This window comes from Coffea eugenioides, chromosome 3, assembly GCF_003713205.1.
Source record: "Coffea eugenioides isolate CCC68of chromosome 3, Ceug_1.0, whole genome shotgun sequence".
NCBI classification, from domain to species: domain Eukaryota; kingdom Viridiplantae; phylum Streptophyta; class Magnoliopsida; order Gentianales; family Rubiaceae; genus Coffea; species Coffea eugenioides.
The window spans coordinates 771,240-784,978 of record NC_040037.1 but is presented as its reverse complement, the minus strand read 5'-3'; the positions used below and the strand labels follow the sequence as shown (position 1 = coordinate 784,978).

The window sequence follows — 13,739 nt, the reverse complement described above, 5'->3', positions numbered from 1 at the left end:
ATGGTGCTCTTTCTTTTGTACATCGCTGTTGTTTGACTGTATGGGAGGGCAACAAATTTTTTGTTTCCTGCAGGCTAAACATGATCAATATCAAGGGGGCATCATTGCCTTTTGACTTGCGTTCAAGAAGTAAAAAATGCCAGATATCAGGGTTGAGCCGATAGAACCACCACATTCGAGCGTGTTTTCCAATAGATGCGCATAAAGTACAAGCCATTAACTGGATTTCTTCAAATCCTACTTCAGCAGTACAGAATCCTAAAATTGCTCATGATCTCTTCTGGAATCAGCAGGGATCAAGGCAGCGGGAAGAGAAAAAAAAAAGGGGGACGGAGAGTTTTCAGATCCATCATGAATAGGTTTTCAACCACCATGCCATCCCTGGTGCCTTGAATCTTTACTGGGACTTTTATCAGTTATCACCACCTCCCAATTACACAAAGTCATTTATGGGCTAAACTCTGATGTAATACATGCAAGAAAGAAGCAAACGGGATTAGAGTAATGAAAAAAACTCCAGCAATTTTTAGCATTGGGAGTTCTCACCGTGGAACAAGAGGTTATTATTTCACAACAGAGCAGGTTGACCATATCAAATCTTGCCAAAGTTCTGTGCAGCCGAAGTTGAGCGGTGTAGATATTCTTTTCTAAATGCAATGGCTGGTTCGATGTTGGAAAAAAGGAATTAATTTGCATCACTAATCAGAGGCAGAAGCCCTCCTAACTTGGATAACAGTCATCTTTAGATGGATAGCAGCAGAAAATGATAATGCGCAGACTTAGTTCTACAGATACTGGAGGATGCTGAAATCAAGATGTGTAGAAAATCAAACTCTGGGCAATTTATTAAACGTTAATATACACAATCCTGCTAGAGTCACTCAAAGGTGCATCACCTACATTGTCTAACATGCCCAGGCACTGGGAGAGATATCAACCCAAAGCATTCAGGTATCCCCTTGGCTCATGTTCCAAAAGGCAACTTCATATTCAAGAACATCTAGCACTGCTGCCTCGGTTCTTTTACGAACATCATCAGATGCCTTCTCTAGATGATGCTCGGCTATGCTTTGGAGCGCACGGCAATATTGACCAAAGCCATCATTCCCCCATCTCTGGCAGGTATCTCTTAATTCTTCTGGAGTATTCGAACCATCTTCCAGGCAGTGTGCAAAGCTGTCTTGATAAACAGTTTCAATAGCCCAAAAAGCTGTAATAGCCACGGTGTATTCAACTTCAGAGCTCATTAGACTTTCCAGAAATCTGTACCCAAAGGCGAAGAGTTACCATCACTTTGAAAGTCTCTGATTCATGACATGATATCTCCTCTCTTAAGGCTGAAGATTTGGGGCTTGAATAACAAAAAGATAAACTAAAACTTTCCCATTTTACATAACTGATTAAAAAATGGTGCTCAGCTCGGAAAGTACTATTCTTTCAGCATATGTAAATAAAGTGGGTTGCCAGCCAAACAAGAAACTGCAAGATTACCATGATAAAGGGGAAATTTTTACATACAAGAGGTAATCATTCTTTGACATTAAAGCAATGGGATTCTTAAACTTCCGTGCAATATGAAGGTAATGAGCAAAACAATGTATATTAGCATATGCAAAAGGCCTATTACTGATGCTCCAGTAGTCCCAGCAAAGTTGTGGTTCTATCCAGAAAAGCTTCAACACAATATGACTAATGACTTGAAATTCTAAGGATTAGCACAACCTGGTAACTTATGATTGGAATAAAAATGAATCGTACATAAGTTACAGAACCTAAAACGAACAGCATCCTAAAGAAATTGGGCTCTGAAGACATTCTCATTGCCATTGTAAAACTTAACGCCCTTTTCTATTAACACAAGCAGAAAATTATTTTTTATTTCCCAAGGACATGACATGAAATTGCTTTTCATGATACGCTGATCAACTCTTAGCAGGAAAAGGTTACTTATAGACACTTAGTGAAACTTTATCCATAACAAGACAGTGTACCTGCAGTAATCAAGGTTTGCCTTCTGAGGAACAACATTTGTGAGTGAAACACCCCACTTTGAAGCCTCTTTGTTGAACCAAGCAAATTCATCATTGAGAGAAGCCATGCCACTCAAAATGACGTCCATATCAGTGGCATCAAAGGACTCCTTCCAGGCCTTAACCAAGACAGTCGCAACAAAAGGGACAAATGCTCTAACAAATATGTAGTCTTGCTCCTGCAATGTAGTTCTTGACTATATTACTGCCTTTATAATGTACTGCTATAAACATGGTTTTAGCGTGACAAGATACAAAAGCAAGCAAATTACAACCATGTTTTATTGCTTATTCCTTTATTTCTTAATTTCTATATTTCCAGATTAAAGTTGATTATTTCCCATATACAAGCACTGAAATATGAAAAGGCAAATGCAGTGAATGGTACACATACTTGTCGCAGAGAGTCCTAACTGCTATCTAATTCCCTCCTTTCTTTCCAAGTTACTAGCTTTTCTGCAAAATCCCAAATCTCACAGTAATAAATTTAAATTTTCTCCAACCCACGACAAAAAGACAGTAAATTTAGCATCTTTAAATAGATGGCCGGCCATCATAAAACAAAAACAGAAAGACAGATGGTATTCCATAAAAGATGGGCTTGTGGCAAACCACAAAAACTTCAGTTGTCATGTCTAGTGCCTCTTTTACATTCAAAACAAAACTGAACGATTTCGCTAAAAGGGACCAAAAAGAAATAGCAATAATTCTCCAGATAAGACAAAAGAGGGGCTTCGACATAGAATTTAATTTACACATATAGGGAGGATGGAAGAAATGAATTGGCAGATTTAACATAGCTGAACATATATTGGAAGGCAACAGAAAGCCGATTCATAGAAACCAAGAATGGAATATTTAGAACATAAGGATCAATTGAAGAAACACAAAGGAAACAAATAACGGAAAAAAAAAATTCACGAGTCCATGAGTTTACCAGCCATCTCTTGAATGAAGAGATATCTACAGAGCCATCTCGAATGCTATGGATAAAAGGGTGCCTGGTGGCTCCAACGTAGAGCAAACGGTGCTTTCTCAGCCATGTTTCGATCACAGAAACTTTGCTCTTAGCTTCTTCTGCTTCATCCTTCCTTTCCATTCCTTTCGTCAAGGTTGAAAACAATTTTGCATAGTCCTCCCCTTGGGTTGACCGACCCAATAGCAATAACTACTACTAACTAGTAGACTTGGAATGGACCGTTCTTCGAAAAGATGCCTACGACCTCAGATACAAGTGGACTTTTGCACTTCTGCCACGTGTTAAACATGCAAAGCCCAAAAATTGCCTCCGGCGATATCAACTTGTTCAAATTAAAACAAAAAAGGTTTATCTTTTGTGAATTGTGAAAAAATATGATTTGAAATATGATTTGATAATTTTATCCCTAAAATATAATTTGATGGATTCCGATAAAAAACTAATCAGAGGTTTAGGTGGGAACAAAATTTAATCAATGTGAATTTACAAAAACGTAAAATTACATTCTTAAAAGTAAAGAATGAAAAAAATAATTTTATAAAATGTGAAAAATATTTTGAATGATTTTTTTTTAAAAAAAAAATTGGTACTATTTTTTAAATTTTGCTTGCGCTGTGCTTAGTGATGTGCTTCTAGAATTATTAGGGCCTAGGCTCGGATTAAGAAAAATTCGGTACAAGGCTCCAGACTCTAAAATATTTACGGTTGGAATTTGTATCCTACAATATGGCCTTTTCCCCTGCAACTCTCAGTGTCAGTCCATGATCAAAAAGTGGGATGTTCATAATCATCACCAACCTGAGAAGCCTTTTCTTCACCAAGAGGAAGGAGATAATAAAATTGCCCACCAGCAAGCTCCTCATGATCAAACAAGGGTGAAGAAAGCTGACCTTTTCCATAAATCTTATAGCCGGGAAAATCATGGAGGACTTCTCCAACAAATTTAGGCCCTTTTAACTTCAAAATCTCTCTGAGTCCGTCATGATTCGGATGAAATTGAACCCTTTTGCCGTATCAGTAACCCCCTTTTTTCAGGTTTGAAAAAAAAAAATTTTTTGGCTGTCAGGCTGACAAGGCCTAGCAACGTTTAAAAAAAAATTTAAACTCCTGCTGCCGGGCTGACAATGGCAGGCTTTAAAAAAAAAAAAACCCTCTTTTACTGTAGGGATGTAGCAATAGCGTTATGCATGCCCATTGTTAGAATCATATATGTCCGATTTTTTAGTTTTTCATCAATATTCTGAGTAATTAGCCTTGTCGAGGTTGCTTGATAACTTTTATTTTTTTTATGTAAAAATTGTGTCAAATCAATTGGGAGTTTTTTTGTTAATTTCTTGGGCTATTTCGTATTTCAGCTCTCTTGTTTGTTTTTCATCGTTGGTTTAAAAACTAGTCGCGTTTATAGCCCATTTTCGTATAACCAAAGTACAAAACGGCTAGGAATATATCCTCTCCTTTTTCCGTCCTTCTTACCACTAGCTAGGGGGGGAAAAAGAGTCAATTCCATGACACAACATTGAAAGGTGAAAAAATAGTACTGTGAATTGCATGACGCAGTATTGAGAAGTGAAGGAAAAGAAAAACGTACAACACAGAAGTGGTACAATACATCGTACAGGCAATTGTAAAAACTGTTGAGATTATGATGTCAATTCCAACTCCTAATCAAGGAGGCATTATTGATTCTTTTCAGTCGTCCTGCTTGATCTTCCAGGCAGAAACAGACTGAATTGCTGAACCCTTCCACCCCAGGAGCAGACATTTCCCGTCCAATTCCACGGTGCAAGAAGTCAACCGGTCTGAACTTCTGAGGAACAAGATTTCTTGATCTGGCGGAGGCCGGCTCATGTCTGTTTCCACAATGCCAAACTTTCCGAAAAGGGCCCTCCAGACACTTATCTTTTCATACCTCTGAATCCACTCAATACCCTCAGCTATGACAATGTTTCGGATCATCCCAGGAAAGATAACTTCTTCATTCAGCTTCCTGAACATGACTCTGTGGTACATGCAAGAATTGATGCAATCAAAAATTGCACTAAAAACATGAATTGATTCGTTAAATCGTTTTAGGAAGTCTGGTGAATTTATGCTCGCTTCCATTTCGTTAACTACAATTAGACGGGGGTTGAGGTTTCTAATCAATTTGATAAACTTGTCCAATTGATTAGGCCACGGTAACAGAGTCCAAAGTCGCAACCCCAAGTAAACTGCCACAGTGTCGTCAGCTTCTAATCCAAACCGACCTTCCTTGAGATCCTTCATCTCTGATACAATAATGCTGAATGAAAACGGTAAACTGATGGTCTCGGCGAAAGAGGATAGCCACTTACCTGTGTCTTCCATCATCTGCTTAGAGGCTCCAACTGCTGTAATCTTGAGATGTTCGAGAGGGCATTCGAATCTGACAGAAAATGCTTGCATGATCAATGTCCAGTGTGAGCCATTATCAATTCCAAAATCTATTAGATGAACCCTTTTTGCCGATGCCACGCAATCCAGAATGGATTGAATTGCAGTGAATTGAGTGTATAGACAAAAAGGGATTTCTTGTTGACATCTCGTCATTTCGGGTCGCAATCTAATCATAGTTTGCTCCACATCAGTTGGCCCCTTTCTTATTCTTTCCATTTCTTCGGATGAAACTAGTCCCCACTCTTTATCAATCTTTTCTTGCAGAGCATCAGCAAAATAGTAACCAACTCTTTGAATAGGATTACCGCTTTGAGAAACGCTGCTTTCGCACAAGCTGAGCAGCTTTCTTGCATAAACAAACTGTTGCTTGGCCACCTTTTCAGCAGCAGCTAGAAGTCGTAGTGCAAGCTCGAAGTCTTCAGCAGCAGCAGAAGGGAGCCCACATTGAGCACCAAAAGAAGTCGAAGCGTAGGAAACAATATCGGCCTTTTGGGAATTTAACTGAAGGAGTCGAGCTTTTGCCATCTTGATGATGCTGGCAGCTGGGATTGCTTGACCGTGACCAGAACTAGCAGGATTAGGTGGAGGATCAGATTTTTTCTCACTGGAATCTTCCACTCTCAAACGCTTCACCTTTGGAGCATACTGATTCAGAAGTTCTAAAGGATTTAAAGGAATTTGCGGGATTTCCCTCTCTGTATCAGCAACATAAGAGATGGTTTGTGAATTGCTGATATTCGCTGGACCAGAATCCATATCTTTCCAGTCTGCTGAAACTCTAAATGGGGGCTTGAGGGAAGCTGCTTAAATAACCACGGAACAAAGCATGTCTTTTTAAAAAAAAAAAGAAAAAAAGAAATGCAGTCAGCAGTCTTCCGGTTCCTCAGCTCAAGCGGAAAATCCAATAAAAGAATTATTTGTAAAAACGTCTTCTTGACAGATGGATTGATCTCCGACACAGCAAGTGCATTGCTTGTTTTCTTGCCGATTGGGATTGTCATTGCATACCGCACCAGGCACTGAAGAAGACTTCGGTCCAGACAAAGGCAATCATCGCCTCGTGGGGCACACATGTTCTCAAGATCCGACATATAGTTCGGATTATCCCAATGACTTGAGCAATAATCAGAAGAGAATACCGTTACGAGACAACGACGAACTGCAGGACTACTTATATAGGATTAGTCAAGAGGTCATTTTTCTGCATGGAGTAGTTGAAAATCATGAAAAATGTGATTACGCCTGCTGTTTAACATTCCCTTCCTGTGGACCAACTCTTCAAAAGAATTTTGATCACAAATTTACAATTACCTTTGGACGAGTTCAGAGATTGTAAATCTCTCATGCAACTGATAGTACATTGTATCGATGGTTACTATTTTGACTTGGCATTTGCAGTTGGATGCTTCTATGCTGACGGACCTATTAAACTAGGGGTTCTTATTGTATTTGATCATTTGGAACTACCTGGCTAGTATCTATAGGTGGAAATTCGTCCCCTAGATTCGTATTTGGCAGCTCTTTTTTATATCTTTGGTCTTCAACGTATACTTTTTTGCCTTATTCTAGACGATAAAGCGAGTATCATGAATAAAATATGAAGTGCTCTTTGCAAAAAAAAAAAAAAAAAAGTTTAAGCTTTTCTAGTGAATTTAGTAAATCTAGCAGATATTTGAAAATTGCGACTCAAAGCAACCATTAGCAATTTAGTATCCAAGTTAGGTTACATGCCTAATGCAAGTAATCGGCATTAATTTTCATTAAGCAGGCGGGTGGCTTGACATAATGATGTCCTGCTGAACTCTATTTCCATTATCCCAAACCGTGTAAAAAGGGTCCTCCTGAAAGCAATCTCTTCATCTCAGATGAATCCTCTTAGTACCCTTAGCTATGACAATGTTTCAGAGCCGATCCTCAAGGATGTCTTCTTCGCTCATTTTTCTATACATAATTTGGTGCTCCATGCTTTCCTTTCACACAATCCAACATCTCGCTGAGATAAGAGTGCTTCACCAAAGCAGTTCAAGGAATCGGCGCATTTGTACTGGCTTCCCGTCCTTTAACCACAATTTACGCATGGCTTCAGGTTTCTGGCCACTCCTGTGAGAGCTTACAAATGTCTGCGCCATACTAGCAGAAGTCCAAAGGCGCAATTCCAAGTAGACAACCACCATTCATCAGGCTGTATCTCAGATGAGTCGTCCTTGGGGTCTTAAACAACCATCTTAGATGAAGAAGTTGTGTCTTCTGGAGGAAACGATCCAAAATGAATGATAACTCTTGGTTAAGGTTCAAAGCGTCAAAGTGAGCACCATTTTTCCATTCTCTTGGTTCTTTCAACAATGACATCCAGTGGCCGCTGATCATGCTATTATAGCTGATGATATCAATAATATGAATTCTGCAGTACTGAAGAATAGAGGAGAAAAAAAAAACAAGATTCAGCCCCAAACAGCAGTATGTTTAACCATTCGTCAACTCATCATAGGGAACTTAACTAGCAATACAATTTATCACGGTTGGTGACAAGAATGTAGCTCAGTTTGATCAGTAAAAGGCTCCACATTTGAAAGAAATGAGGCTATACTCGACGAACTAACTAATGCTTCTTGTATTCTGAATATTGGACTGAACTAGGTAGTCAGTTGGCAATGACTCTCTTCTTTCCTGTGCAGGGAGTACAAATAAATTGTCAAAAAGAGGGAAGGTATCTTTGTCTATTGTCAACTTAAGAGCTCAGGAAGTGCCATTGAAATAAGTTTAGTTCAGTAATTATGCTTCAGACATCTAATTTGTATGGTCTGAGATGTTACATATGAGTAGATGTATCATCAATTATTTCAAGTTGGCTAAATGATTTATAAACGGGCACCAGATTGGACTGTTTTCTGTCTGGTCCGTAGCCTGGATCAAAGACGGTGACAAGGGGGAAAAACTTCTGGTTTGACTATTACACTTGCATTTTCTGTTTATAGCAACACCGTTTTGGCTTTCGGTTTCTTTTAGTTGGGCCTTCATTTTCTGGACTATGACTTGAATTCCAAGTCATGGGAATTCAAACAAATTTCCCTTTTTTTTTGGGTAACAAACTTGCTAACTTTCCTTCAGCTTAATGTTCAGTAGGTCCTAAGACAAATGAAGTGTACATATCAAACTGCAGGCGCAAAGCAGGCAAGCTGGTCATGATGTCTGTCAAGTATCCATATCAAGACAGAAAAGGAACATATAAAAGACTTTGTTGTTAGAGATACACAAGCAATGTACAACCCACATACACACATATATAATGGAGGGACAGGCTCAGAAAGGAAAAGATTTATTCATTTGCCAAACTTCTTTCCACACCAAAATACTGTAACTTTTGGTCGATAAAGTCATTCTTATGTCGATATCTAACCAGTTCAAGCATAAAGTGCGTTTCTGCGAGATCAGACACTACCCTAAACAGTGACACGAAAAAGTAAAATTATACATTTTTAGGGTAACTTGTAGTGACTGGAGACAGCAAGGAATTAACAACTAGGGAAGAAATTATTCTCCTACTAACAAAATAAGCAAATACACCCAATAATTAGGCAATGATAACAAAGCACTAAAGATAGACTACACTCTTCATTAGAGTTTTTAGCCTTCTGTAATCGAATCTTATTCAAAAATCCAAGCAGAAAGAGAATTGGTTGGTGTTCCTTTCCACCCAACAATTAGAGCTTTCCCATCCACATCAAGTGTACAAGAATTACCACAAGCAAAGTTCTTAAGAAGCAAATTTGCTTGATACAAGGATGACATGCTTAATTCTACTTCAACCATCCCAAACCGTGCAAAAAACTCCCTCCAGACATTGATTTTCACATGTCTGATTGTCCTTTCCTCCCCCTCGGCTGACACAATATTTTTTATTCCCTTACTGAAGTAGATTGATTCCAGGACCATTCTATTTGCTTCGTCATCCTTTAGACAATCTTCAAAGGCATCAAAAAATGCACCATAATAAAAGAGAGCTTCAGTGAAGCGGTTCACAAATACTGGGGCATTGTGATTTGCTTCAACTTCAGTAATAACAAATACACGAGGATTAAGATTTCGGATGACTCCCATCAAAGATTCCAGCCTGTCTGGAGATCCAATCATCATCATAAAAAAGTATTCTGAATAGACTGCAACAGCTTCCTCATCATCAAGCTCAAAGACATTTCCATGAAGGTCTAAAATATCATCTAACATCACTATACTAAAGGAGAGAGGCAAGCTAAAGGATTCGGCAAAGCTTACTAATCGCCTACCTGTTGCCTCTATCGCTTCCCTGCAACTAGTTGCAACAGCAGTTATCTTGAGATGCTCAACAGGACATTCAGATCCAGCTGCAAGAGCTTGTATTAACATGGTGTACTGTGTTCCCAGCCTGACCTGGAGGTCAATGATGTGGACCTTTCCCGCATCTTCAACCTGTTCTATGATGGCTTGAATTCCAGCAAATTGGCTAACATAAGAGAAAGGTACTGCTTTTTGGAATGCTAGGACAGTGGAGTTGATCGTAGCTAAAGCATTTTCAACATACTTTGTGAGCATCCTCCCAGTACCCTGAGATCTAGATCTTCCAGTTTCTCTATCAATTCGCTCATGAAGAGCTCCAGAAAAATAGTGAACTAGACGCTGAACAGGGTTTCCTTTGTCAAAGCTTGGCTTTTTACACTTCTTCAGGAGTTTTCCTGCTCGATGAAATTGCTTCTCACCTACTTTCTCAGCAGCAGCTAGAAGATGCTGGACAAGTTGTACATCTTTAGTGTCTTCCTCAGAGAGGCCAAGAAATGAACTGGCATATGGGTGACTAAGAGTGGAGAGTTCACTCTTTGCTGTGGAATTAGATGTATGAATGAAATTTTCTCCAGCTAAGAGCAAAATTGCAAGAGTTGATAGCTTTTTCTTGCTTATCCCAGTGCTTGCAACGTCAAAGTGGGATATGTTTATCTTTTCACCATTCAGTCTTCGCAGCCTACTTCCATAGTTCTTCAGAATCTCCAGAGAGGTTGCATGTGGCTTCTCCTTGCAGGATTCAACAAACTCTGGATTTCCAGGCTTGGTATTAAATAGTTTTCTTATCTCCTCAGAACATGATTGAAATGGTGGAGAGACTACATCAAAGTACAGATTATCCAAACCTCCAAAGTCCACAAACTGCTGCAGTTGCAGTTCGTGCTGATACTTGGACGAGGAAATTCTTTCCTCAGCTGTATTATCCTTCTGGTTGTCGAAGCTGAGGCCAGAATAAAGTGAAGTGATCTCCTCTGATTCTCCACCGTTTTCACCTCCTAAGGAACGAGTTCGAGTTCGTTTCTTTGCATTTCCTTCTCCAGCAACCTTTGTACCTTTAGAAGGAGCAAAATTATCAGGAAATCCACCAAGATCAAGTTTCTCAAGAGAGAACATCTTGTAGGACATCTCAATGTTCTCAACTTTGAGAGCTTTACTACCAAAAAAATCGGCTTTTAATGATCAAGTAGATAATCCACTAATCTTCTATTTATAGAATTTTAACATTTACATTTCACATAGGGCAAAGTTAATTGTTAAAACCTTCGAGTTACTTCCACAAGGTGACCCTTTATTTTAATTCCGCTGCAATAATGAGATAATCCGGCTCAGTTAATAAGTCAGTCAGATAGAAACAGATAAAAGAAACAAAAAGGGATAAAAGTAGCTTCAGACGACTTAACTAAGCTGAGATAGTGATATGATTACTGGGCCGTAGTCGTTGATATTACGCTCTTGTTTTCTACGGAGCAAACGTCAAAGCTAGTATCTTTGGTTTAGATAATAGTGGTTGACAATGATTAAGCTGAATTAATAGCTTCAAAATTCATTTCTAAGGATGCTAAGGACAGACATCAAATCTTGTCCTCGCTTTGGAAAATAACAGTTGAGAGTGATCTGTTTGTAATTTCTGCAGGTTGGTAATTGCTCAGACCACAAAGAGTATGCATTCATTCAAGTGAAATAGTGAGAAATTTAAGTAGTGTTGCAAAATCTTAGGTTCTAGTTGAGGCAAACAATTGTTCCCTTTTTGGTTCTGCCATTCTTTTCCATTGTTTGGTATTGCTATAAGGTGAAATGTGTTTAAGCCACAAAAAAAGATTGGTTAGCCTGAAGTTTCAAAGTCGAATCAGAAGGTTTAAGCCAAACGGAAATGCTAAGGTTTCAAAGTCGAATCAGAATCCAAGACTAGTCCATATGACAGCAAGCACTACATGTATTGATCAACAACTAAAGTAGAAGCTTTAGCGATGCGAATTGCTTATTACACTTATTTAGTCTTTCTGGAGCCATTAGCAAATTATCTTAGGGACTATCGTCACATACACAGAAGGTAATCAAATAATCTAATCAACCGTCGAATATGTTAAATTTCACTCCAAAAGAAATGAAAAGCATCCGCAGGAAAATGAACAGAAAATTTTGTTTAAACCTGCTTGGCTTAGACTAGTTGCCCCATTTATATCTGCAACTGGGCTTATCAAGAGATTTGTTGAAAAAACTTGATGCCCAGGTGAAACCATCTGGGCTAACACATTAGTTGTCAAGGGTGACAAGAAAATTTGATTCAATGACTGAAGATGCCCACCATTACCAAGGTTCAAAATCTACCTGGAACTTACCAAAGTCCAGACCCTAGTGTTGGATGATGGCCTCTTCTGCCGACAACAGAAATCGACAATTTCTGCGTCTCATCTCTGAACTTTGGAGAATACGTCTCAAACAACTGGGACAACCAAAATCCTATCTTAACATAGCCAGCCTTTCAATCCTCTGTGCTCCGTGGACATTGGCCGTCATCTTGAGCATCTTTTGCCCGCAAACGGACAATCCGTTGAACAAAATTCCTTCTCAAAAGTCGTTCCTTCGGCTATTGGCTTTTTGCTTAAGTCGAAAGAATATTTGAACCGGATGCATTTAACAAAAGAATGCTACAACCTTAAATCGTATAAAATGTCTTTAAGATTGTTTATATCAACAACACAAGTCTACTCCACCTTAAATCAGAGTGTCACCATTCTACCATACGCTCCGTGTAATTATAGGAATGAGATGATCGTTTGGAGCAATATACATACATGTGAGGCTCAATCAGATCCTACAAGTTATTTGAGCCCCAAATACATTCACATGCTCGGGTTTATGATTAACTCAAGTTTTGACTCAGCCAGTTTATGATTAACTCGACCGAACTTGATTAATTTATTCAGTGACCAGCAAAGGAGAATCTTTCTGGAGATCATATCATCACGATGAAAGTAAAAAAAAAAAAGCGCTAGGCTGGGCTAGTTTCACTAGGCCTAAGGAAATTAAGGTTGGAGATTTGTCACAAATCCTAAACTACCTGATTATCAATCCTAAACAGCTCCTTCTGTTACTTTTGCAGTGCTCGTTTATTCCTTACTGATTTCAAGTGCATTGGTTAGAAAGGGTATGCCACTTTATTGTGCGCAAACGGCAGCAAGTTTCTTTTATAAGAAAGACAAACCATTCCAGACTGCATTTGGTTCATTTCTGATGTTCTGGATATGTGTTGCTTTTCCAACTGTAGATTCTACTGCCAGTCCATGGTTCGAAGACTCGGCCGAGACGATACCGCGACCAAAATGTTTTGAGATACGTGACAGGCCGAGACGTCACCGTGAACGGTTGAAACGGTCGAGTCACTCCGAATCATCCCGAGTCAACTTGAATTTTTATTATTTTTACTAATTTTTAATTATTTTTATTTATCATATTTTTTACAAATTTTAGAATATTAAATATTTTAAAAATTTGTGTCTTACCGAGACCGCGACCGATATGAAATGTTCCGGGCCGCGACCGTGACCGCGACCGCGACTTTGAACCATGATTGCCACACTCTGTATACTTTAAAGTTTTGTCTCAACCTAAAACTAAAAGAAAAGGGAAAATCATTGCCTTAAAAACACTCCGAAGACTGAGGAAAAATCGATTGCAGTCACAAGAAGTCGAAGAAACTACTTAATTTTATGTCTGAGTTTCTTATTCATAGCAACAAGAAAAAGTATGTCAAACTTTGACAGGTCGATACCCTTACAAGAGGTTGCAAGAGTTAATTTCTCTTTCGACCTTGCACAGTCAGGAGACAAGCAATACAGAGGCTAAATTGGATTGCAATTCATGGTATGTTCAAATTGGAGCCGACTCAGACTAGTCACACAATTCACACTCCAATCAGCCATATTCTTGGAAAACTTCCAACTCTGACATTATTATGATCATGGCTGGAATTTCAGTCCTCATATTTGCAACAAAGTAGG

At 38.9% G+C, this 13,739-nt stretch overlaps 4 protein-coding genes across 5 annotated transcripts; all 4 read right to left on the bottom strand.

The window, feature by feature from the left end:
- Window positions 1-671: 671 nt before the first annotated feature.
- Window positions 672-3,185, bottom strand: LOC113765699 (probable bifunctional TENA-E protein). The gene is made up of 3 exons (XM_027309939.1): window positions 2,968-3,185; window positions 1,992-2,209; window positions 672-1,263 (listed from the first exon to the last, which is right to left on the bottom strand). Exons 1-3 carry the CDS (start codon window positions 3,127-3,129, stop codon window positions 948-950), a joined length of 696 nt encoding a protein of 231 aa, XP_027165740.1. The 5' UTR covers window positions 3,130-3,185; the 3' UTR covers window positions 672-947.
- Window positions 3,186-4,698: 1,513 nt separating this feature from the next.
- LOC113764905 (scarecrow-like protein 3) lies at window positions 4,699-6,515 on the bottom strand. The gene is made up of 2 exons (XM_027308949.1): window positions 6,287-6,515; window positions 4,699-6,224 (listed from the first exon to the last, which is right to left on the bottom strand). Exons 1-2 carry the CDS (start codon window positions 6,513-6,515, stop codon window positions 4,699-4,701), a joined length of 1,755 nt encoding a protein of 584 aa, XP_027164750.1.
- Window positions 6,516-8,942: 2,427 nt separating this feature from the next.
- Window positions 8,943-12,472, bottom strand: LOC113765809 (DELLA protein RGA-like). Of its 2 annotated transcripts, none has more exons than XM_027310060.1 (2): window positions 12,078-12,472; window positions 8,943-10,790 (listed from the first exon to the last, which is right to left on the bottom strand). In XM_027310060.1, the coding sequence occupies exon 2, from the start codon at window positions 9,991-9,993 to the stop codon at window positions 9,070-9,072; it is 924 nt and encodes a 307-aa protein (XP_027165861.1). In that variant the 5' UTR covers window positions 9,994-10,790; window positions 12,078-12,472; the 3' UTR covers window positions 8,943-9,069. The 2 variants fall into 2 exon arrangements, with proteins under 2 accessions (XP_027165861.1, XP_027165862.1); XM_027310061.1 differs by lacking the exon at window positions 12,078-12,472 and adding an exon at window positions 10,999-11,041.
- On the bottom strand, window positions 10,013-10,863 carry LOC113764904. The gene is made up of 2 exons (XM_027308948.1): window positions 10,162-10,863; window positions 10,013-10,030 (listed from the first exon to the last, which is right to left on the bottom strand). Exons 1-2 carry the CDS (start codon window positions 10,861-10,863, stop codon window positions 10,013-10,015), a joined length of 720 nt encoding a protein of 239 aa, XP_027164749.1.
- Window positions 12,473-13,739: the final 1,267 nt, after the last annotated feature.

Bases quoted from the DNA above. Each gene is read 5' to 3' on its own strand.
- LOC113765699 (XM_027309939.1), bottom strand. From the start codon at position 3,129: ATGGAAAGGAAGGATGAAGCAGAAGAAGCTAAGAGCAAAGTTTCTGTG. The intron at 2,210-2,967 runs GTAAACTCATGG...ACTACATTGCAG, and splicing joins CTTCATTCAAGAGATGGCTG to GAGCAAGACTACATATTTGT. The intron at 1,264-1,991 runs GTACACTGTCTT...CTTTGGGTACAG, and splicing joins GCAAACCTTGATTACTGCAG to ATTTCTGGAAAGTCTAATGA.
- LOC113764905 (XM_027308949.1), bottom strand. From the start codon at position 6,515: ATGTCGGATCTTGAGAACATGTGTGCCCCACGAGGCGATGATTGCCTT. The intron at 6,225-6,286 runs GCATTTCTTTTT...TTATTTAAGCAG, and splicing joins GAACCGGAAGACTGCTGACT to CTTCCCTCAAGCCCCCATTT.
- LOC113765809 (XM_027310060.1), bottom strand. From the start codon at position 9,993: ATGCTCACAAAGTATGTTGAAAATGCTTTAGCTACGATCAACTCCACT.
- LOC113764904 (XM_027308948.1), bottom strand. From the start codon at position 10,863: ATGTCCTACAAGATGTTCTCTCTTGAGAAACTTGATCTTGGTGGATTT.